Source organism: Myxine glutinosa, chromosome 9, assembly GCF_964187855.1.
Source record: "Myxine glutinosa chromosome 9, kmMyxGlut1.1, whole genome shotgun sequence".
In the NCBI taxonomy this organism is placed as follows: Eukaryota; Metazoa; Chordata; class Myxini; order Myxiniformes; family Myxinidae; genus Myxine; species Myxine glutinosa.
The window spans coordinates 34,315,758-34,339,797 of NC_136269.1; the positions used below are offsets into that span (position 1 = coordinate 34,315,758).

The window sequence follows — 24,040 nt, forward strand, 5'->3', positions numbered from 1 at the left end:
GGCGGCCCATCCCGTCCTCCGGCTGATCGCTTTTTTCTCCACCAGCTGTGTTTGTTTTCGCCTTTGAAAATCTGTCTCGGCTCGTAATTAATTAATCACTGTTCGAGAGCGATATTCACTCTCCCGTCCTCGTCCCCCCCCCCCCGTCCCCCGTCCCCCCCCCGCCCCCCGTCCCCCGTCCCTCGTCCCCCGTCCATCGTCCCCCGTCCCTCGTCCCCCGTCCCTCGTCCCCCGTCCCTCGTCCCCCGTCCCTCGTTCCCCATCCCACCCCCACCCTCGTCCCCTGTCCCACCCCCCCCCCCTCGTCCCCTGTCCCACCCCCCCCCCCTCGTCCCCTGTCCCACCCCCCCCCCCCTCGTCCCCTGTAAATTATGACTTCGTTTTCACGTTACGCGGCATACGAAGCGTTAACTCGTAGACATGGCGTTGTTTGTGTCCCACCGAACGAGGTCAGCGTCGAAGACCTCGTTATTGCTGTGGGCAACATAATCGGTATTGATAAAGTTCGCGCGGCCTCACGAATGAACAAACGTGTCGTTATTTTCGTATCCGAGGCTGAACTGGTTCACGAGATTGTATGTACAGGATTATCGACAGATGACGGACATTTCGTACTCATGTCCCCTCTCGACACTCCAGCCGTTAAGGTCATCATCTCGAACTGTCCTCCATTCCTGAAGAACGAGAGACTGGTCTCCGAACTATCTCGTTATGGTACTGTGGTTTCGCATGTCACGATGTTACCTTTACGTTGCCAGGACGACCGGGCTAAACATGTGATGTCTTTCAGGAGACAAGCTTATCTTGTACTTCCTCCTTCTAACGTCGAAAGAACGCTGAACATTGTTTTGAAATTCAAAATTGATAATCATGATTACCAATTATACGTAACCACTGACACCTTGAAATGTTTTGAATGTGGTAAATTCGGACACCTGAAACGCTCTTGCCCAAAAACGGCTTCGTCGAACGATGGGACAAACCACGTAAACAACAAGGATTCTTCTTCTTCATCTTTTGCTTCGGCTGTGAAGGGAACATCTTCCATGTCCGGCAATAACGCTCAGCCTTCCCATCCCGATGATCCAAACAGCACAACGAACGTCGGGGATGGTTTCACCATTGTTCCGTCAAGAAAGAGAAAGACCCTTCCCGACGGTCATTTAACTCAGAAAAAGGCAGCATTTAACAATAAGCAACCTGTCGGTAACACCCCCCCAGTCGTGACCGATGCCACTCTACAAGGCTTACCTGGGACAAACCCTGTACCTACAGCCAACAAGTTCGGCCCCCTTTCATGTGAGGCCATAGACGTTCCACATGCAGGGACTGGTTTACCTGTTAACAAATCAAATGGAATCGTCTCACCTGTTACGGACTCGGCTATTGGAAAGTCCTCTGATGATTTTGCTGAGACCACTGGTGATGAACCTGCTGAGACCACTGGTGATGAACCTGTCGAGACCATGGATGATGAACCTGCTGAGACCATTGGTGATGAACCTGCCGAGACCACTGGTGATGAACCTGCCGAGACCACTGGTGATGAACCTGCTGAGACCATTGGTGATGAACCTGCCGAGGCCACTGGTGATGAACTTGCTGTCACTTTGGAAAATGTTAATCCTGAGCATGATGATGCTGAATTCCCGCCAGCAGAAAATAGCGAAACTGTCCCAGTTACTGCTCTCACTTCATCACCGGGTGAAGCTGGAATCACAGGAATCAATATCTTGCAAGAGACTCCTATTCTGCTAGATACCGCCACACCATCGGAGGTTGTTGCAGTCGGGGGAAGCAACATCGCTGCATCTGCTGATGCTGTTTCTGTTTCACAAAATCCACAGATTATTGCTGTTATTCCTCAAAGCAATGTTCCCACGGTGGGAGAGCACACAGATGTTACAACTAGTGCAGGTCCGTGTGCCAATATTGATGACAGCAGCGACATGCAGGATTATACAAGCTTGTGTGATTCGGAAATTAAAACTGACTCCGACGAATCTGACCTGGAGGAAGCAAACAGCCAGGTGGAAGCAATGGAGAAACCTACCAGTCTAGGTTCTACTTCCCCTGAACAAATACGACTTTTCTTGCAAAATACGTACAGGAAACGCAGTATAAACCTAACAGAATACTTTCCCGATTTACCGTCCTTCCTTGAGTGTGCTCAGGCTATTATACGCAGGCCTGACTTATTCAACTTTCCTCAAACACATTGTCACCGTTTAAGAAAATTGATCGCCAAGACGAAAAAGACTCTAAGTTAATTCATGGTGAGTTTCAAGATTGGAACAGTAAATGTCAATGGTGGTGGAAGTTCACTCCGCCAGATCCAGATCAAGCAGCTGATAAACGCAAATGGTCTCGACATAGCGTTGTTGCAGGAGACCCACGCTGTCAGATCTGTTCAGGCCCAGTGGCGGCTCATTATGGATAAGGAGTGTTTCTTTAGTAACAGCTCCTCGTCTAAGGCAGGAATCATGTTTGTCTTAGGGAAACATTTCCAACCATCCTCGCTTCAATTTGCGAATATCATTGATGGCCATCTTGCCTCTGTGACCTTCTATCTCAATCAGGTCAAGTTTACAATCCTTAATGTGTATGCTCCAAGCAAAAATGGTGAGCGGATCTCCTTCTTTGCTGAACTGAGAAAGTTCCTCCAAACACTGGATCTGCAGACTTGTCTAATTATTGGTGGCGATTTTAACTGTACTGTTAATGCCTCATGCGACCGAAACGGGCCGGAACCTCAACCATGTACCGCAAAACTCTTTGCAAATATCATCGCAAAATATAATCTCCATGATGTCTGGCGCTTGCAACACCCTTCCGAACAATCCTACACATGGTGTCGTTGTTCCAACAACCACATCTCACTTGCGAGGCTTGATCGCATTTATGTAAATTCTCACCTGTTACATGGAGTTTGCAAATCTGACATCGTGCCTTCCGGTTTCTCCGATCACTTCCTAGCTCGAGCATTCGTCCAACTCTCGAAACCGTGTCCAGGGAGTTCTCACTGGAAGTTCAACAATAGTTTAATAGAAGACTTCAACTTTATTCAGGCTTTTGAATCTTTCTGGACAGATCTCTTGGAACGGAAGCTAAGCTGTTCTGTTAACCCACTGGTGTGGTGGGATCTAGTAAAAACCCAAATCAAAGGCTTCTGCCAACAATACCAGAGCTTCTCAAAAAGGGCTGATTATGAAGCAAGGAAATTATTGCAATTAGAGATTTTACATCTTCAGAGGGTCACAGGACAAAATAATAATGTGCAAAGAGCCTTAACCGAAAAACAGTCTTTATTGAAAGAAATAACTGAGAGGAATGCACGTGGTGCCCTAGTTCGGATGAGGGTGCAGCACCTTAACGAGACAGACATACCAACTAAGTATTTTTTTTCCTTAGAGAAACGCCTCCCGAACAAACAGCTCTCTCAACTGCGTTTGGCAGACTCATCCATCACTTTCAACCAATCAGTTATTAAACTTTTCACAAAGGAATATTTCTCGAAAATATACTCGATGGAGCAAATAAACCCCGTCAGTGTCGCCTCTATCTCCGTAGGGCTGCCAGTGTTGTGTGAGGGTGGACGTTCCTACCTGGAGGGGCCCATTACCTTGGACGAACTTGGCGCCGCTCTGCACAGCCTTGCTGTTGGGAAAGCGCCCGGATTGGACGGACTCACAACTGAATTTTATAATAAATTCTGGCATCTACTGGGTCCCGAACTCCTCAACACCTTGAACGCAAGCTGCCAGCTTGGAGAGCTCCCTCAGAGTTGCCGACGGGCTATTCTCACCCTCATTCCAAAGAAAGGAGACTTGCTCTATATTAAAAACTGGCGCCCAATCTCTTTGCTATGCACAGACTATAAAGTATTCTCAAAAGCCCTGGCATTGCGACTTACTCCTCATCTCTCCTCATTGTTGAAAGAAGACCAATGTTATTGTGTACCCAAGCGCTCCATCCATGACAACATCTCCCTCGTAAGAGACATGATTGAACTGTGCAAAGAAAACCCCACAGATTTGGGACTCCTTCTCCTTGATCAGGAGAAGGCCTTTGACCGCGTCGATCATCGGTACCTCTTCAAAGTGCTTGAACGGTTTGGACTTGGTCCGACCTTCATTTCTTACATTAAGATACTGTATAACAATATCTCTAGTGTGCTTAAGATACACAATGGACTTGTTACACCCTTGCCTGTCAACAGGGGAATTCGACAAGGTTGCCCCCTCTCTGGCTTGCTCTATGCTCTCTCCATCGAACCCTTACTGGGTTATTTGCGTGCTAGACTAACCGGGGTTGGGTTTTCTCATCTTGAACGGCCCATTAAGGTGCTGGCATATGCTGATGATGTGTGTGTTTTTGTGCGGAACCTCAATGACATTAACGTTGTCCGTTATTGTCTATCCGTGTTTGAAAAGGCTTCTTCAGCCAAAGTGAATTGGGAGAAAACGAGCGCCATTTGGCTTGGTCCGTCATGTCACTCGGCACCCAAACTTCCTGCTCCTCTTGCATGGGCCACTGATGGCGTGAAATACCTTGGAGTGTTCTTGGGTAATGACGCCACAGTAGCAAAGAATTGGGCTGGTCTGTTGGATCTTGTTGAAGGGAAACTGCAAAAATGGAGAAATCTGATAACACAACTGTCTTATCGTGGAAGGGTCTTGGTGATCAACAGTTTGGTGGCCTCTACCCTATGGCACAGGTTCTTTGTGCTGCACCCTCCGGTAGTGTTGCTTCAACAGCTCCAGAAGTGCTTTGTGTCTTTCTTCTGGGATGGAAAGCACTGGTTGCGACCCGAGGTCCTCAGCTTGCCACTGACCGATGGAGGCCAAGGCCTGGTTGACATAAAGAGCCGGTTAATGGCCTTTCGACTTTCGGTTGCTCTACGCATGCTGTACATGCACCCCTCTCCACCTTGGGTCGGCGTCGCTCGTCGCCTTTTGCAGCAGGCGGGGAGACTAGGCTATGACCACGCTATATTCTTGATGGATCTCTCGCATCTTGATATGTCTCCCCTCTCCAGGTTTTATCAAAGTGTACTAAACGCATGGCGAACTCTAACGACAACAAGAGCTACGCATTCGTACACAAAGCAAATGTTCTTGATGGAACCTTTGTTTTACAATTCAATTTTCCATGATATGCCTGCTGATAGGTGCCTCGTTCAACGCTTTGTCGCGAAGAACATAAAATCGGTCGCCGATCTTTTAAGCCCAAGTGGCAGTTGGATTGGAGCTGATGCATTGGCAAGCCTGGTTGGCGTGCGATCCTCCAGAGTTGTGGCACGTATGCTACGCTGTGTGCTTCATACCTATGTACAGCTTGCACCTAACTGGGAGCAAGTCCAAGCAGACAACGAACAAGGTGCCTCTCCTGCTACCTTTCCTGAACTTATTTGCAAGTTTTCTCTTGCCAACTCTCCTCCGTGTACCCCCTTTAGCGTAGGATTCAATGGGTTTCCTAAACAAAAAGACCTCTATTTGGGTTGCGTAAGTTTCCTTTTGCAAGGGCAAATGACACAGCGGAGGGTTCGATGGAGAGACCTCTTACCTTGTTCCCCCCCATATTTTCCTAATTGGAAAGGATTCTATCATCCTCCTGTGCCGCCACGACATGGTGACCTCCAATGGAGACTTGCACACTGGATCCTCCCCTCTAACCACTTGCTGCACCGCTTCTCAAGTCTCCTAGCAGATGAATGTCCCTTTTGTAAAAGACCTGAAAACCTCTTTCATATTTATGTTGAATGTCAACGGTTGGCTCCTTTATTTATCTTTCTTAAGAATTGTTTTGGCAGGATTGGCTTGGTTTTCAACACTTGTGTTTTCATTTATGGCTTAGACATCTCACACAAGAATATGAATGATGTGTTAGGTAATTTCCTGCTTGCACAGGCAAAAATGGCAGTGTATAAATCAAGAAAAAGAAAAGTTGATGATCTCGGAGCTAATGAGGAAAATGCCTTATTCTTGTTTAAAAATCTTGTGACGAGCCGTGTAAAGTTAGACTTTGCCTTTTTCTCCATAACAGGAAGGCTGCCACAGTTTGAGACCAAATGGTGCGTGAAAGAAGTCATTTGTAAAATCCTGGAGAAACGTTTATTGTTTTGTGAAATGTTTTGTGCATAATTTTTACTGTATTTTACTGTATTAATATTTTTTGTTTGTTTCTCTGCTTGAAATGACAATGTGACCCCTATTTGGGGGTTTTCTTTTTCTATTTTTATAATAAAAAGATACAAAAGTCTCTGTCTTTCTCTTTCTCTTTCTCTTTCTCTCTCTCTCTCTCTCTCTCTCTCTCTCTCTCTCTCTCTCTCTCTCTCTCTCTCTCTCCTGACTTTGTGAAGGCGGAGGTACACCATCCTTGTTGTGGGGGATCTTTGTGTCACTCCTGCAAGATCGATTGGCTGTGTCCGTGCCACGGCCTTGTTCAAGAGAACTGTCCGTGGCTATACAACAACAATAACAACAACTTCAGTTGTAGGAAAGATGTTGGAGATGTTAATTGGAGATCAGTGGGGGAACCATTTAAATGAATAAAGGGGGGGGGGGGTGAGGGGGAGGAAGTATCCTTCTTGAAGAGTAAGAAAGTTATCGCCGGCGCCATGAACAAATTCCAAATTCCTGCCCTAACTACTGAGTCGAATGTCAGGCCTGGCCAGCTGGTCCATAATCAAGTTGGGCAAAAACTTCCCCTGGCCAACATCACACTAATTGTGGCCAAGAAGACTGTATTTGCAGGGGGATAAATTAAAAATAAAGAAGGTAGTGTTAACACTATACAGGAAGGTAATGAGAACCAACCTACAATACTGTGTCCAGTTTTGGTCACCACATCGGAGGAAGGACATATCTACCATCGAGAGGGTTCAACATTAAAGCGACTTCTGAGGCTTGATAGATGGAGCTATGACAAATGGCTGAAGGAGACAGGACTTGATGTTACAGACTTGACTTGATGTTACAGCTACAGACAAAATAAATGCAGAAGTTTTTTCAGCACAATGGATAGTGACAGGACTAGAGGTCATGGCATTCAAGCATGGAGTATTGTTGGGATGGTAGGTAGGCAGTGGTCCTTCACTTAATGAGGAGCAAGGCAGCAGACATTCACTCAGAGAGGAGCAAGGCAGGGGACATTCACTCGGAGAGGAGCAAGGCAGGGGACATTCACTCGGAGAGGAGCAAGGCAGGGGACATTCACTCGGAGAGGAGCAAGGCAGGGGACATTCACTCGGAGAGGAGCAAGGCAGGGGACATTCACTCGGAGAGGAGCAAGGCAGGGGACATTCACTCGGAGAGGAGCAAGGCAGGGGACATTCACTCGGAGAGGAGCAAGGCAGGGGACATTCACTCGGAGAGGAGCAAGGCAGGGGACATTCACTCGGAGAGGAGCAAGGCAGGGGACATTCACTCGGAGAGGAGCAAGGCAGGGGACATTCACTCAGACAGGAGCACGGCAGGGGACATTCACTCAGACAGGAGCACGGCAGGGGTCCTTCACTCAGAGAGGAGCAAGGCAGGGGACATTCACTCAGAGAGGAGCAAGGCAGCAGACATTCATTTAGGTTAGTGCTTGGTTTGGCCGAACAGCCAGGTCTAGGAAGAGTCTGGGTAGTTCCATATTCTTTCCATTTTCTAATGATGGAGCTCACTATGGTCTTGGGAACTTTCAACACTCCAGAAATTGTTTTATACCCTTCCCCAGATCTATGTTTCCTCACAATTCTATCGTGGAGTTCTATGGACAGTTCCTTGGATTTCATGGAAGGGTTTCTGCTGTGACATGCACTGTCAACTGAGGGACTTTATATAGAAAGGTGTGTTTCCTTCTAAATCATGTCCAATCAATTTAATTGGCCACAGTTGGATTCCCATCAAGTTGTAGAGACATCTCAAGGATGATCAAAGTAATCTTTAAGTACGTATTAACTCGAGACATTTCAGCTTTGTTTTTAATTATTATGTAAAAGCTTCTAAATAAAAAAATTATTCCACTTTGTCATTACGGGGTATTATGTGTAGATGAGTAACAAAAACAATCTCAGTTTAATCAATTTTAAATTTAGGCTGTAAGACAACAAAATGTGAAAAACGTCAAGGGGTGTGAATACTTTCTGAAGGCACTGTCATCATCCTCATCATCAACATTATCGTTTTATGGCCGTTTCCCTGCTTGCATGTGTAAGCTGTGATTCACCTAATGGCTGCTTTCTAGGCTGCATGATCCTTTGCTAGGTTATTGTTAGTCCTTTAACTCTGTGATCATCTCTCAGCAACTCATCTCGTGTTTTCCTCGGACGGCCTCTGCAGCTCTCCTTCCATTCATATTCATACTCGTATTTATAGACCTCTTCACACAGCTGCCTTGCACCATCCTTTCTACATGTGCGACCTCATCCTACCCCGACGCATACTTTCTGTGAATACTTTCTGAAGGCACTGTACAACTACAACATGAACATTTTTTTTCAAGCTGCTTCATGCAATCTGCAATGTTTCGTTTGCCGTTTCAGAGCATCGTCATCAACACCTTTCTGGGTCTTCCCTGAAATGAGGTCACCCAGCGGCACTTTTGATTTTCTGAAAGGTTGCCGGTATTTTTACGTGGGACTTAATCTTAGTATAAACAAAAATAAATACCACAAATACTTTTGCACGATGCAACAATGTACCTTAAAAACAGATTTATTATTTCCCTGCTATTACGTCACAAATAAGTTTCTTTCAAGCCCCCTTCGTCATCTCTCTCCATCTCAAAATCCTCTGGATTCAAAAATATGAGCCTTCAATGTGACGATTCATAAAATATACCTTTTTATTTGTAAAGGTAAATTCATCCCATAAACACAGGTATGCTCAACGGGATAGAATGAAAGACACAACAAACCCAATGCCAGCGCCAAGCTCCAGGACACGAAGTCCGTTCAGTGATGGCAGAAGCGACAGGATCTCGGCTTGTTCATCCTTGTATAGTTTGTCGGCTTCTGAATCCAGCATCATCTCCTGAATACTTCCTTCGTTCGAATGCTGGAGCCAAAACTGCGTCATGTTTCCACGCACTGTGAAAAGAGTGTCACACAGATGGATCAATGCCACAGGGTTGTGACTGGCGATGTTGCTATGTAAAAGGAGAGCTCCAAAGTCCAAAGTCCAGCTACTATGATAGCTGTAAAAAATATATAAAAACAAAGTCTGTTTGGAATTCGGTTTAATGAATTTAAATCTTGTACAATATTTTTTTGAAAAAAAATAAAATAATAACCACCTTTAGAGGCCATTTTTCCCCGCAAGCCGGGGTTGGCCTTTTTTCGGGGACTGTGGTTGTTGTTGTGGAATCTCCCGCGATGAAGCTAACTCCAAGGGCCTTTCACTCACTCACCGCAGGCAGGTTGGTGGTCTTTCTGTCTTCTACCGACTCCTCTCCGGCCTTGCTCCCCCAGCCCTCTCTGGGCTCTGTCCCCCAAATATTCCTACAGGTCGCACAAGATCTGCCTGCAACCCTCTTATGGTTAAACTGCCAAAATCAAGACTTTCTGCTCACCTTCACTCCTTCATTCCTCTTTTCTCCCGCCTCTGGAACAAACTCCCTCACTCTCTTCAATCCCACTGCACCCTCCAGGTCTTTAAAACAGCTGTTCACCACCATCTCTTATCCTCCCCCATCCAAAACCTTGATCTTTTCTACCCCCGCTAATTTCGGTCCCCTTGTGTTTTATACCTCTCCCCCCCGCCCTCCCCCTCCCACGCCTCCTGCCCCCAAGCCCTCTCCCTCCCACACTTCTCCCTGCTCTCAAATGTTGTGGTTGTGTGCTTCCCCTTCTCTCCCCATCTTGTCTTCCGCTCCCGCTTTTTGTGTGTTTTGTTTGTCTGGTTGATTTGTTTGTGAAGTAAATGTTAGCTCTTTCACGAGCCTCGATTCAGTATACAAGAAAAAAAAAAAAAGAAAAAAAAAAAACCCTGGCTGTCCTGAAGCAGGAGGTGGACTACCGTCAGGGAACCACTCCAGCCACTTGCCAGACGACATGCCAAACCTGTCTGGAGTTATCCAGGGTGACGGTGGATTAGTTAAGCCTGTAAATGACTTCCTTTTGTTCAGACTGCAACATGTTACTGCTGGCTTTGCGAGTGTATTTCTGGTTTGCTATCCGGGTACAATAGTTAAAGGATTTGAGGCAGTTTCTGGTTTGTCAAAAATTTTGATGTCCATTGCAAGGATACAAAGTTGGCTACGTATTGAGGTTTTACGATGCAGTGGCATGTTTCAAATTCCCTGCTGTTAGAAAACAAGCTGTCTGGGTGTCAGGTGGTATATTGTTGGTATATTAGCTGTCAGGTGGTATATTAGTCATTTCTATATTTGTGAGTTAACCACCTGGATTGATGCTAAGGTTTGCTTATACAGGGTGGCAGCTTGGAATGTCCACATTGCAATGAGACAATCGATCTGCTCCACAATCCATTTTCCTTTTACCAATGTACCATTTTCTAGCAACCTATGAAGTTACATCACCATTGATATCCCAAACAGTAATCAACATTTCAAGTACAAGGAGAGTCAAAAATAAAATCCCAAGACAAACTTGAATCTGCCCTGCCCCTTCCCTTAGACTCCAACATGACACATGTTAAGTTCAAGGACAACGCTTAGCTATCAGATATTCATATACAAATGAAAAAAAAATCACAGAAAATGGACAATGAAATTTATAGATTAAATAACCAGGGGTGGACAAGGCATCGGAATCACACTGCCAGCAGCACGTTAAAGCAGGAATTTGTAATGATAGACCAAATGAACTTTTAAATGTGGAGCGTCAAGCAAGGGAAGAAGCACGTACCATTTTACAAGTGTTTGATACGACTCGACTGGGGTTCAAACAGCCGACCTGCCAGACTCAGAATGAACACTCTAACCCTTACGCCAACAAGATCCCACATTGATCAAAAATAATCGTTTGTAAAACTGGGCAATGATTAATCGCTGGGCAGCAGAGGTTACCACGACTCTACATTATGGCCTAAACCCGAGAGGTATGCACATTCACCTCTAAGCTGTCTAGCCAGTGTTACGGATTCGTCACTTCCGTTGTTGTGGTTTTCATCCACTGTAGACATTTTTGATTCCATGTACTATTATTGTTGTCGTTTGGGGGAAATAGAGATTTCAATTTTGAAAAGGTAAAACGATAATGTTTTAAATGAAACCGGAACCGGACGACGACGAAGAGGAAGAAAAGGAAGCGGAGGTAGAGAAGGCGGAGCGAGCGAGTCGGACAAGAAGCCTAGCTGCTTCGAGGTCTGGAGCGAACGATTGGCGAACGAGAGTCATGAGTGAACTTTGGGTTTCCCAGGAAAGGGATTCCTGCGACAGAGTTGTCATCACTGTGACAGATAAACCTGCGTGACAGGTTTTGCGGTTGATTCCGACAAGATTCATCGGAGTGCCGTTACGCCACGAGAGCGGGCCGTCGGCCATTTTTGCCTCGCGCAGGATTTGCGCATCGCTCAAGGTTTTTCACTTCGCTTCAACCATTTTCACCACATTCAGACGTTAATCTGGTGTGCGTTTGTCACGTGGCTTTTGAGTGGGAAATCTGCGGTTCGCCGATTTGGAGCCGTGGAACGTCCATACCCGAGGGTGTGATTTCCCAGTCGCCTTGAGGGCACCATTGCGCAGCTTTGGCAGCGGGACTGTGACTGTCATCCGAACGGGATTCTGGTCTCGATTGGACATCGTTCTGACGATCCCTGGAAATCAACTTTGGCTTGAATCTAATCGGCTTCAATCTTTGGCTTCAATCAATCTAATCGGCTTGTTCTCATCACCTACCCGACTCATCCACAAAGTTTCGTCCGAATTTGTCGTTAACTTTTTGAGATATTGTCCTATGTATTGGTCAATGGTGAAGAACTTCTTTTTTTTTTAATTATCGTATCCAGATCTTCACTAAAATCTAATAATTTCTTCATTGTCACCCACCCAACCTGTCCACCAAGTTTCGTCCGTATCCATCCACAACATTTTGAGATATCCTGCTCACACAGACAAAATACAGGGGTGAAAACATAACCACCACCTTCTGCGTCAAACTTCTGGGAGGTAATAAATAATAACAGCTTTGCGAATCTGGATTAATAACGAGGAAGCACAGCCAGCTCAGTTCAAATTACGTACAGATCACAAATTATTAAAAGGTCAGCTCAGTTTTGAAGATATTTATCGGTTTGAAACTTTCACAGAACGACGCATGATGACACATTAGTTTCACAAACATGATAAGCAGGGTGCGGAGATGAAAGAGAGTGGAAAACCTTATATATATATGATATGATATTTTCAAGTACCTGTATCTTGGTGGACAATGGCGTATCCTAGGGTATCACTCTAAGATAGACCGAGCATCTTATTGACCGAATTAAAAGCCGTTGGCAGGAAGATTAAATCCCAACAGCTGGGACTACTGAGTGAGACCTTTCCCACCAAGGCGACCGAGCTAGGGGACTCACAAACCTTCAAAAAATAATAATAATGATACTGTAATACACTTTGACTTGATACCACCCACATGCAAATACGAGGTAAGAACCTAACATCAAGCAGGTACATTTAATTACTTACAGCACTTAGACACACCTGCACTCCGGCCACTGATCCTTATGTATCCAAAGTAAAAAGCTGGCCAAGGTGGGAAAGCAAAGAAAAAAAGGAACTGTGAGCGGGGCCAAATTATAGGGAGATAATGGGAGGGAATGGGAGGCAGAAAACGGTCACCAAATACAGAGGTCACACCCAGGGGCACGACACACTCTGGGCGAATGGCTGATTCTTCCCTCCAGCGGTGCTGTGATCTCCGACGTCTCGCCACCCCTCCAGAACTAGCTGGACTCTCCAGGCTGATTCATCCCACACTTCGTCCTGCTCTTCTTCACAAACTCTAACTCGAACGGGATTCTTTGGCCCCCCCCTTTTCTAGGTGTGAGCCAAGTAATGCCCCACGCAGCCGAAGGTCTCTCATTCCTGGAAGTTGGAAGGAAGATGCCTTTGTAGCCCCCAAGGCGATGTGGAAGCGTGGGGAAATAACTAAAATTACAATAAACGGGACGTGGTGAAAAGGGAAAAAATTATCTGTCGGACACGTGGCCACTCTATCTCCATGATACTCGGCCAACGTATACTCATTCACAAAATTCATATGCAGACGTGACAGCATGTACACTAGCAGGGTCCAACCACTCCACATGCACCTTTCAATATTCTGGTTGACAATGCTTGTTCTTATTCTGTTCTTATTCTGTATAATGAAGAAGGGGAACAACCATATAAAAGCAGGACAAAATGGTGAATGATGATACCGGAAGTGGGCTCAGGTGGGCAAGCAAGGAGCAAGGGGTCTCGCCAGAGACAGGTCAACATCATTGCCTACTCGGGCTGCTGGTGGAACGTTAGACCACTCACACAATGACACCCCCGTATAAAACATCCTTTTACAGAGGCAACACCGCGGTGTGAGCAAAGGGTCTCATCATATCTTGGCCATTTTGCAAGTGGATGGGCAGCAACTGCTTTCCTACTCATCGTCCTCTATAACAATTAGCTTAATTAGTTAATTCGGCAGAAACGTCCCTTAGGAAGCAATCAAAAGGCCCTTTTATTATTTCCGAGCCAATGGGTAGCTTTAAAATGACGTCACGAATTCATACCGTGTGCAGGCTCCGCCATCTTGGAAGCAACAAACAGTGAGCATCATGGGATATGTGACGTCAGCTAAAACAATTTATTTCCCGGATGTGTCAGGCAACGGAATATTGTAATAATTCAATAAATAAAAACTCGACTTGGAAAACAATTAAAAGTCATTTTACACGATATTGTGAAGTCTGCAAAATAAATTATAAATTATGAAAGTGAGCTTTCCACTCTGTCAAAGCGCCTTTGGGCTTCTGGAAAAGCGCTATACAAAATAAATGAATTATTATTATTATTATAAATTAGTTCTTAAGTACTTTCTTGTCAGTATAATTCCCGCGCAAATTGTTGCGTCGATAGACAGTGAAATGATAGTAAAAGTGCTCGTTTTTAACTCGTACGTCACAACAATCAGCAGCTCAGATTGGAATCCACAAAGCATGACATGCTGTTAATTATTAAATTAAATTAACCCCGCAGTCCAACTTACCATTCGTCATGGTGAACGAATTCAAACGGAAAGATGAACCCTTTGGGTTGAACCAACGCTTTTATTTACCTTTTTAATGTATGCACAGGTAGGCGTTGCCAAAATGTTGGACGACAACGTAAATGTAAATAGTTCGACTTGCAGAAGCTGAAGTTCGCTGAGAAAAGCATAAACACGGAGTGGCCGCCAATATCGAGGGGGAGGGGTTAGCTGCTGGAGTAGGCGGAGACTTGGTGAGGTAGGCGTGGCTCTTGGGAGAATTGCAGAGCGAAGTCCCGCTCCGCGTGGCATCGAAGGTGGCGTCAGGTCATGTCATGGTCGTTCGACAGTTGCATTAGCGAAAGGATTCATATTTAACAGAGTAAGTCGAGTAGATACATTGTACACCTGTGAAGTGTTTCGACAATTTTCTCCTCAATGTAATTCTGATGTAAGGTTAAAGTACTTTACATGAAGAGAATTTTTTGTTCCCTTCAAGACCATAAAAACTAATTACCTCATTACTCATTAGCTATTAATGAGCATTTTCAGTCATGTTTTACCTCATTTGTCTGGTGACGTCATCAAATTTATATACACCTGCAGGGCTTGCCTTCCAAATACCTTCAAATCCATTTATATATTTTTTTTAAATCAGAAATGCCATTATGTATGTATTCCCCGTGTTTGGGTAACAAGATCTTCTGGTTGCATCACCAACTCTCCAAGTATAATTCTTGGCATCAGGACCCGCAGTCTGTGGGAGAGTTGTTGTGTGGATACAGCACAGGCAAGTTGGTCCACATGCCCTTCTTGATGACAGAGATGGCAAAAAAAAATATTCCCGACCCGATGACAACCTGTGTGTTCTATTGTTGCTTCACAGGTAGAGCGTTCTCGCATCACGGAGTGCAGCATCCTTCGGGTGGACTTTAAGCCGGGTGTCCCATCTGCGAGCATCGGTTGGTGGAAGTTGAAAGGCCACACTTGAAGTACATCTACTTTCAGGTGATCACGTTAGACAATATCAACGATGTAAGCAAATCAAGAGTACAAGTCGACGCTCGATGAGATTGAAGCACCCGAACAGGTTGAACTTTGACCCAGATAGCTAAAGGACAAACTGGACGTTGTACACCGCTCATTTCCTCTGCCATCTACATGCGCTGCATGACGTCATCACCGGGCACCGAAGGGGGCCCGGCAATGACGTGCGCTGAAAGGGAGTACTCGGTTGTCACTCCGGTTTCTTTCTCGTTTGTTTGTCCGGGTGATATCCCAGCCATCCTTTGAGCTAGGAAGCCGAAATTTTGGCACAATAGTGAGCAAGTCCTTTGGCAAAAAAGAGTATTTTTTGTTTTTTGATTAATCAATTAATTGATTAGTTACTTAATTATTATCGATTAATTAAGTACATATTTATTTTCTTTCTCATCTGGGAAATATCTCAGGCACCTTTTGAGCTCGGAAGCTGATATTTGGACACGACAGTGACCAAGTGATGTGGCTATAAAGGATACTTTTGATTTATTGATTAATCAATTAATCGATTAATTATTTATTGATTAATCAATTCATTATTTAATTTTTTCGATTAATGACATTTAATTAATTTTCAAAAGGTTACAGCTTCGGATGAAGCACTGGTGGTTTCGGTATGCTATTAGCCAATTGATTAAGAAAATATTTTATGATCATTATTTGTTGATTTTAATTATTGTACACCTCTCCCTCCCAATACAGTCTCTATGAGCTGCACGGTGGTATCGCCGGGTGCCCCAGCAATGCCGCACTGGAGGATATTTATTTATTTGGAATGGGGGCGGTGTACTTGGAATGTATCTGTACTTGTCTACTATCTTTCTACCCAAGCCGAAGAGGGACCTGACTTGCGCATTTCCAAATCCAAAGCATCACCCATGACAGGCACCCGTCTCCGTTCATGAACATCAAACTGACAACCCTAACACATTCCTTCGTGCCTGAACTATGTCCAATGTCCATATCAGCGACTCTAGTGAGCCATCATTTCCCCTCCACAGTAATTCCTCAACATTAAGTCATCCGCACACTGAAACTCTCCAAAATCGAGGCTCATGAAAGAGCAAAGTGACAAAGATTTAAAAGGTAATGCAACGACAGATTAACCACAGTTGGATAAAACAAGTAAGGGAATGAGAGCACTGAGGGGAGCGGCGAAAAGGTTATACAAGCATGGCACGCGCATTCTGTACAGGTAGGAAGACGAGGTAATGGTCCAGCAGACTTTTATTCCCCATTTTTGCTGTTAGCTTTAGGCATTTCAATTTCATGTTGTTTTATATAAAGTTTAAAACTTTACGTTTGAACAAACTTTTCACTCCCCATCTGGACGTATTGGCGGAGAAGCGCAGCTGACCCTTTCTTACATCACTGCAGGTTCACAAGTACATAGCAGGTGAAGCCAAGTAATGGCTCACGTAGTCACAGAAATGTTTCTGCAAGATGAAAACGACAATGTGGTGCTTCATCAAGCTACGGAAAAGAAAAAGACAAAGCACCAGACGCTCTTGTCGGGCTGGGAATCGAACCCACGCCGTACAGCTCGAAGGTGAGTGTGCTCCCATGGTTGTCCTGGCAGCCTCGTTTTGGCATTTTAAACGTTTCAGGTACAGGGAAAAAGAAACCGAGAAAGTTTTCTTCCTCCCCCTCACTGCTGGAACTTTCGTGCTGCCTTCGAGTCTGATCCAATCAAAATCTCCTCTCGAGAAGATGTGCCTCGAGGAAGTGGAAGCCTCTTGAATTTCCAGGAAGTGGAAGCCTCTTGAATTTCCAGGAAGTGGAAGCCTCTTGAATTTCCAGGAAGTGGAAGCCTCTTGAATTTCCAGGAAGTGGAAGCCTCTTGAATTTCCAGGAAGTGGAACTCTTGAATTTCCAGGAAGTGGAGGCCTCTTGAATTTCCAGGAAGTGGAAGCCTCTTGAATTTCCAGGAAGTGGAAGCCTCTTGAATTTCCAGGAAGTGGAAGCCTCTTGAATTTCTCTTATCGAAAGAAAGAGGTAGCTTGATGAATCACCACATTGTCATTTGGTTTGAATTACAGGTGACTTGGTTGACGTCGGTGGTTTCGAAACGATATGACACAAAAGCACAGAAATGACCATTCTGGTCATGATAGTTCCACCCTGCAGAAGTATTTCTGGTAATTATTTGTTTGCGAGATACAACCCCACCTTGAACATGAGCAACCTTTTCAAAAAAAACAGAAGTTCCCACTCAGTGATGTCGTTGTAGAAGAGACTCATAAAAGGTCGGGATGACGATGCATCGAAACGGCTTTGAACATTCCAGAAAGCATGAGGCAGCATCGAGAAATGCGGACTCACCTTTCCATCGATAATAACTAAAATGTATTTACAGATTAAACTAGAACAGCACTCGGTAGAGCGCACACCTCCACCAGGCTGAACAGTTTACATTTTGTATCCACTGAGAGGCCGGATCTGGATCCGCACCTGAATCGAAATCGAATCGCCTTGTTCTTGTCACCTGCCCAACTCATACACATAGTTTTGTCATAATCTGCCCACAACTTTTTGAGATATAGTGTTATATATTGTTTTTGGTCCTATCTCTCAATGGTGAAGAATCACTTAAGAAGTTCTCATATCCAGAAACAGATTGCGATGTTCACCAAAATCAAATATCTTCGTTGTTGTCGCAATCCCAACATGTCCACCGAGTTTCGTCGAAATCTGCCCACAACGTTTTGAGATATCCTGCTCAAACGGACAAATAAGGGTGAATATATAACCTCCGTCCACCTTCGGTGGTGGAGGTAATGAAGACTGGTGTTGATCTGCATCGGCGGACAAAACCGTCAGGGACACTGATCGATCTAAGTAAGCTGACCACTGTGGGAAGCGGACATTTCAAGAGTTCACCCTTCGGCGGAGCAAAGGGTGAATGTCCGAAACATCAGCTTCTTCTTACTTCCCACAACAATTGGCATACATAGATCAACATATTGATGGTTTCACCCATGGCTCACATAGTTTCCATCGTTAGGGGCCATCACATCCCAGGTGGGCAGCGACGCCAAGCCCACCCTGCCAGCTCATGAACTATGCTCGAACTGGCATTGTTGGCTACCTGGGGTAAGAGTATGTCATGACGTGCAGGGTAAGCTGTCTTGAAAAGTAAAATTATCACAGGGGATAAAAAAGAAGTGTCATTTAACAACTTTAATCACCTCTCCTTCTAAAGTCTTCACGTACAAGAACACGTCAGCACTCACAATCCCCGCGATGGGCAAAACTACCTACATTTGTCCTCAAATTAGGGATTATGCCAATTTACAGCTGCACTCGATGAGCCAACTACATTGAATGAGCCATTAAGTAGTCTTTTCGAGCACAGGATAGAACAGAAATGACAGTAATTGTGTAAAAAATTAGACTCGAAAGACTTAAACAGCTCAAAACTTGTAAAATGGTGGAAAGCGCAGTCGGTCACCAAGTTCAACAGGCCACAGCGGTGTGGAAAATTACAAACGAGGACATAGCGGTCTACATGAGCTACGAGGGTATATTTGCAATGGCTCGCAAAACCCCATCCCTGACTTGTATCAGAGAGATAACTGTTATTGGGAAGAAGAAAACGACAAAGCAAAGCAAATAACGGCAAGCTGTTTGTTTAGGGACGACCATGTTGTGTCACAATATGTCACATGGGGCATATCTGCCTGGGTTCAGGTCATTTCCCCTGCCTGAACGAGAGCACATTAGATATGGGGCTGGCCATGGAAAAATACTGAACCATCGAGTTCTTTCGACCATCAGGGGCAATTATAACCGGCTTCTCTCTCATGGAAATGAAAATATACAAGGGAAGCGAACACACATGCACAAAGGGAGGTCGACTCACCCCACAAAACCTTTACAGGTGAAAAGGGAGTTCAAGGTTTTATTAAAAGAAAGAAAAAGAATCGAGGCTCATGGAAGAGCAAGGTAGCAGAAGGTAAAAATTAATAAACTGACAAAGGGGTAGGGGACCTCAGGAAGACAGCACAGGCAAGTGAATGAACACACAGTAATAGAAGAGAGAGAGGAGAGAAAGAGAAAGAGAAAGAGAGACATTTTTGTTCCTCTTTATTGCTAGGAATCGTTGTGTCCAAGGTAAATCCAACAAATACAGGCAGGTGATGGCGCAAGGTCAAAAAAGTAAATTATAAATTCAATGTAAGAACACCATCAACAAGTTCACATAAAGATGCTTTCACACACCACCGCTGCGAAAACAGTGTACAATCACTGGATTTAAATTCAACGTGTACAGGTGATGTGACCAAGGTTTTAAAAAGGTGAACAACATCAGAAAGAAGAACAGAATCACAAACATTTTGCATTTTGTGTTTCCTTGACAGGTATATAGCAAGCTTTGCTTCAGAGGACAAATAGTTGGCTAAGAGGCACTCATCTTTACACTGGTGGGAGATGCTAAAACCGAAAATAAAAACACAATGAGTAAAAGCTAGGCCTAGCCCCCGGATAACACGTGATAAAACTGTAAAAAGGGGTGCCCAACCTAGAGCAATCGATAAAAATGTGAGAAAATGGTTTCTGTGGCACCGCAGAAGGGACACGATTCTGTGTTATCGGAACATATACGGTGAGATAAAACATTGGAGGGTAAAATATAATGTGCCAGTCGCCACTGCAAGTCTCCGGAGCATTTGGCGACGGGTACTTTGTACAAAGCAAGCCAGTTGATCGAAGTGGAACGAGTAGTCTGGAGCAATCTGCTCCAATGTGCTTGTGGTTCTGCGGGTCTATCGGAAACAAGGGTTTTAACACACATACAATAAACAGAAGATTTTCCCATCAAATGAAAAGAGGTGAAACCTTGAAAATGAAGCAAAAGCTCTGGAAAGGGATGGTGGAATGAGAGACGGCCAGCTTCCACCTGTGGAGCCCATTTTAGCCTGCTTTGCTTGAAAAAGCGCAGAATCACAGAAAAAATCCTCCCAATGACTCGAATGGACCTAACTCCAGTGGCCACAGCGACGTCAGCAGCTGGTTTCCACTTGTAAGGAGGAGCGGTTCTAAAATCTTTAACCTTGGTGCATCCAACATCAATAAACTTTTGCATAAAGGTGCGATCACTGCAGAGCCCTTCAAAAATGGGGTTTAAAAAGATTGGCTCGTTTAAAAACATTTCAACGGAGTAGTTACGGTTATCACGGCGCACGGTAATCGCCTGCCATGCCTCCAGCACACTCCTGTAGAACAGGGGGACTGATGCAATATCAACTTTCTTGGTGTCAATGAGGTACAGTTCCTGATCGTAGCCGAGTTTCCCTGCCTGCCGAAGCAGGCAGTGAGCCAAGGCCTTCCACAAGACGTCCGTGTACAGCAGTCGACGAAGCGACATGAGGCGAAAAGCCATCACTTTGCTGGTAATGGCGATCAGGCCCTGTCCGCCTTCAGCAACAGGGAGGTTTAACACACCAGGTTTGAGCCAGTGCTCCCCCCCCCCCCCCCCCCCAAAATAAGTCAATAAAAATATATTGTAGTTTTTTAAGGATAAAAACCGGGGGCTGCAGTGCCATAAAAACGTGCCAAAGCATTGATGCTGCAAGGTTATTTATAATGAGGGTTCGGCCCGATACGAGAGTTGACAGAGTAAGCCCTTCCATTTGAGCAGCCGCCTCTCAGTTTTATTTATTAGAGATTCCCAGTTTTTCAAAATGAAGTTTTCAGTGCCAAGAAAGACGCCAAGATAAAAAATTCCATCCCGTGCCCATTCGAGTTCCTCAGGTAGAGTCGGAGGAGTGGAGCCATTTTGCGGACCAAGATAGAGAGCTCTGCTCTTTTTCCAATTCACTTTTGCGGAACTTGCCAAACTTAATTCTTTGGACCAAGGCCAAGACGTCCTCATCCGAGTGAATGATTGCACAAAGGTTGTCTGCATAAGCAATCACCTGAAACGGGTTCGCTGTCGGTTGGGGAAGGAAACCGAGAAGACGTGCACGCAACCGAATGAGCAAATGCTCAATCACGAGAGAGTACAGGAGGCCGGAAAGAGGGCAACCTTGACGAATGCCTCTACTAGCTGGGAAAGGCTGACATAAAATGTTGTTAACTTTTAGAAGACTAAAAGTGTTATACAGTAGCTGTATGTGAGAGATAAAATTTTCCCCAAAACCAAACCTTCTTAAAACAGAAAAAAGATTAAAATGATCAATGGTATCAAAGGCCTTTTCTTGATCGAAGAACACCAAGCCAACATTTCTTTGTTGGAGAGAAGAGATATCAATCATGTCACGCACAATAAATATACTGTCATGAATTGTCCTTTTAGGGACACAGTAAGATTGATCTGGGTGTATGATCTCCGCAATAACGGCTCTGAGCCGGTTGGTGAGAGCCTTGGAGAGTATCTTGTAGTCCGCACAAAGCAGTGAAATGGGACGCCAATGGTAGGGTTACTGAAGGTCTCCCTTTTTTGGGATAAGGGCGAGAACAGCCCAACGGCAACTTAACGGCAGTGAGCCTGATCGTCGGCCGTCCATCAGAACCTCAAGTAGCTCTGGCCCCAGGAGGTCCCAAAGGTTTTATAAAGTTCTGAAGGAATTCCATCCATGCTGGAGGCCTTACCAGAAGGTAAAGTTTGTAGAGCAGCATGCAGTTCCTCCAAAGTTACTTCCTTGTCCAGTTGTAGGAGTGCAGATTCTGACAAGCTAGGTAAGGAAGAAGTCAACAACTCTATAACTTCGTTGTCGATGTTCCGAGCATGATAAAGTTCAGAGAAGTAGTGTTTAAGTGAGGCTCTGATATCTTTTTGATCATGCGTTATCCTTCCTTCCTTTGTTCTCACTGAAGTTATCTGCTGACTTCTCTTTGTTTGGGCTTCCAGTTCAAAAAAGAACTTATAAGAGGTATCCAGGTGACACAAGTTCTCCATTCAGAGACGAATCAGTGCTCCTCTGGCTTCCTTTGCACAAAGCCCAGCAAGAAGAGCTTTTTTTCTTTGCAAGCAAAAGGTTGGTTCTTTCATCACTGGGGGCCGAGAGGTTGGACTGCAAGGATAATATTTCTTTGGAAACCAAGGACTGGAGGACAGAGTCATATTTGGTATGGTGAGCTCCAAATTGTTGGCAAAAAGATCTTGTCTGCACTTTGGCATTGTCCCACCATTGTCCAAGGCGGGGGAAGGAAGGTTTACGTTGGAGCAGGGCTTTCCAGAACACACGAAAGGCATCAACAAACAGTTGGTCGTCCAAAAGGCTTGCATTGAAGGTCCAGTAGGCAGCACCACGATTCCGAACTGGTGGATAAATACGAAGTGCGACCATGTGATGGTCTGAGAAGCCACTTGGGACAATGTCCATATTGGTCACAACATTTAAAAAAACACTATTGATGTAAAAACGGTCCAATCTTGCAAGTGATAGATGGGCGTTTGAACACTGACACCACGTGTATTGGCGGACAGAAAGATTGCGGATTCTCCACACATCAACAAGGGAATACTTAGACAAAGCTCTCAACAAAGGTGCCGTGCTTGCTGGGTGAGGTTCCTCTCCATTACGATCAATGGCGGAGAATGGCCATCTTGGATTTTGACGTGGCGACCCAATTTTCAATAGCGTTCTCCCTTATGCCTAGATACACCCGCACACCAGATTAGAAGTTATTAGTTCGTTTATTTTTCAAGATATTTCGCTCACAAGGTTCAGACATATATATGGTGGCGGCCATCTTGGATTTTGACGTGGCGACCCAATTTTCAATGGCCTTCTTTCTTATGCCTAGATACAACCACACACCAGATGAGAAGTTGGTACTTCGCTTATTTTTCAAGATATTCCACTCACAAGGTTCAGACATACATGGCGGCGGCCATCTTGGATTTTGACGTGGCGACCCAATTTGCAATAGGGTTCTTCCTTATGCCTAGATACACCCACACACCAGATTAGAAGTTGGTACTTCGCTTATTTTTCAAGATATTCCGCTCAAGGTTCAGACATATATATATATGGTGGCGGCCATCTTGGATTTTGACAGGGCGACGCAATTTTCAATGGCGTTCTTCCTTGTGCATAGGTACACCCACACACCAGATTAGAAGTTGGTACTTCGCTTATTTTTCAAGATATTCCACTCACAAGGTTCAGACATACATGGCGGCGGCCATCTTGGATTTTGACGTGGCGACCCAATTTGCAATAGGGTTCTTCCTTATGCCTAGATACACCCACACACCAGATTAGAAGTTGGTACTTCGCTTATTTTTCAAGATATTCCGCTCAAGGTTCAGACATATATATATATGGTGGCGGCCATCTTGGATTTTGACAGGGCGACGCAATTTTCAATGGCGTTCTTCCTTGTGCATAGGTACACCCACACACCAGATTAGAAGTTGGTACTTCGCTTATTTTTCAAGATATTCCACTCACAAGGTTCAGACATACCATGGCATCAGACATACATGGCGGCGGCAATCTTGGATTTTGACGTGGGTTGCACCCACACACCAAATTCGAATGCGGTCCTTCGCTTATGCACGCACGCACACACACACGTACGTACGCACGCACGCACAGACGGAAGGGAAAACCATAGTCCCCCTTTCGATACGCGGTGCGATGGGGGACAAAAAAAAAACCGAAGAGGGAACCACCCTAAGGGGGAACCTTTACCGGTCTCACCACGTGTGCTCTCTCACTTTCTCACTCTCAAGAGGGGGGAAGGGATGATAACGTGGAAGGGGGATACACAAAAGACGGCACAAAGATGAGCAGAGGTAAGGGGAGGGTAAAGATACAAACCACGAGCACGGAGCTACAATGCCAAAACACGAGCAGACGCCATGACACCGCA

General features: G+C 45.0%; 1 protein-coding gene and 1 long non-coding RNA gene across 7 annotated transcripts in view; one reads left to right on the forward strand and one right to left on the reverse strand.

Moving 5' to 3' along the window:
- Positions 1-14,375, reverse strand: part of LOC137435485 (uncharacterized) — a 91,348-nt gene extending 76,973 nt beyond the window's left edge. Inside the window, exons 1-2 of one of the 6 annotated variants that reach the window (XM_068129309.2) lie at positions 14,264-14,375; positions 8,905-9,076 (exon numbers count right to left, since the gene is read on the reverse strand). In XM_068129309.2, coding sequence (XP_067985410.2) covers positions 8,905-9,065 — 161 coding nt within the window. In that variant the 5' untranslated portion in view covers positions 9,066-9,076; positions 14,264-14,375. Of the gene's footprint in view, positions 1-8,904; positions 9,077-9,282; positions 9,333-10,855; positions 10,914-12,636; positions 12,678-14,194 lie in introns of those variants that run through there. The other 5 variants (XM_068129308.2, XM_068129311.2, XM_068129312.2 and 2 more) reach the window with 5 other exon arrangements.
- A 37-nt stretch (positions 14,376-14,412) lies between these two features.
- LOC137435486 (uncharacterized) overlaps positions 14,413-24,040 on the forward strand; it is a 49,987-nt gene continuing 40,359 nt past the window's right edge. The window contains exons 1-2 of the long non-coding RNA XR_013624515.1: positions 14,413-14,555; positions 15,060-15,181. This is a non-coding gene — a long non-coding RNA (uncharacterized LOC137435486). The remainder of the gene's footprint in view (positions 14,556-15,059; positions 15,182-24,040) is intronic.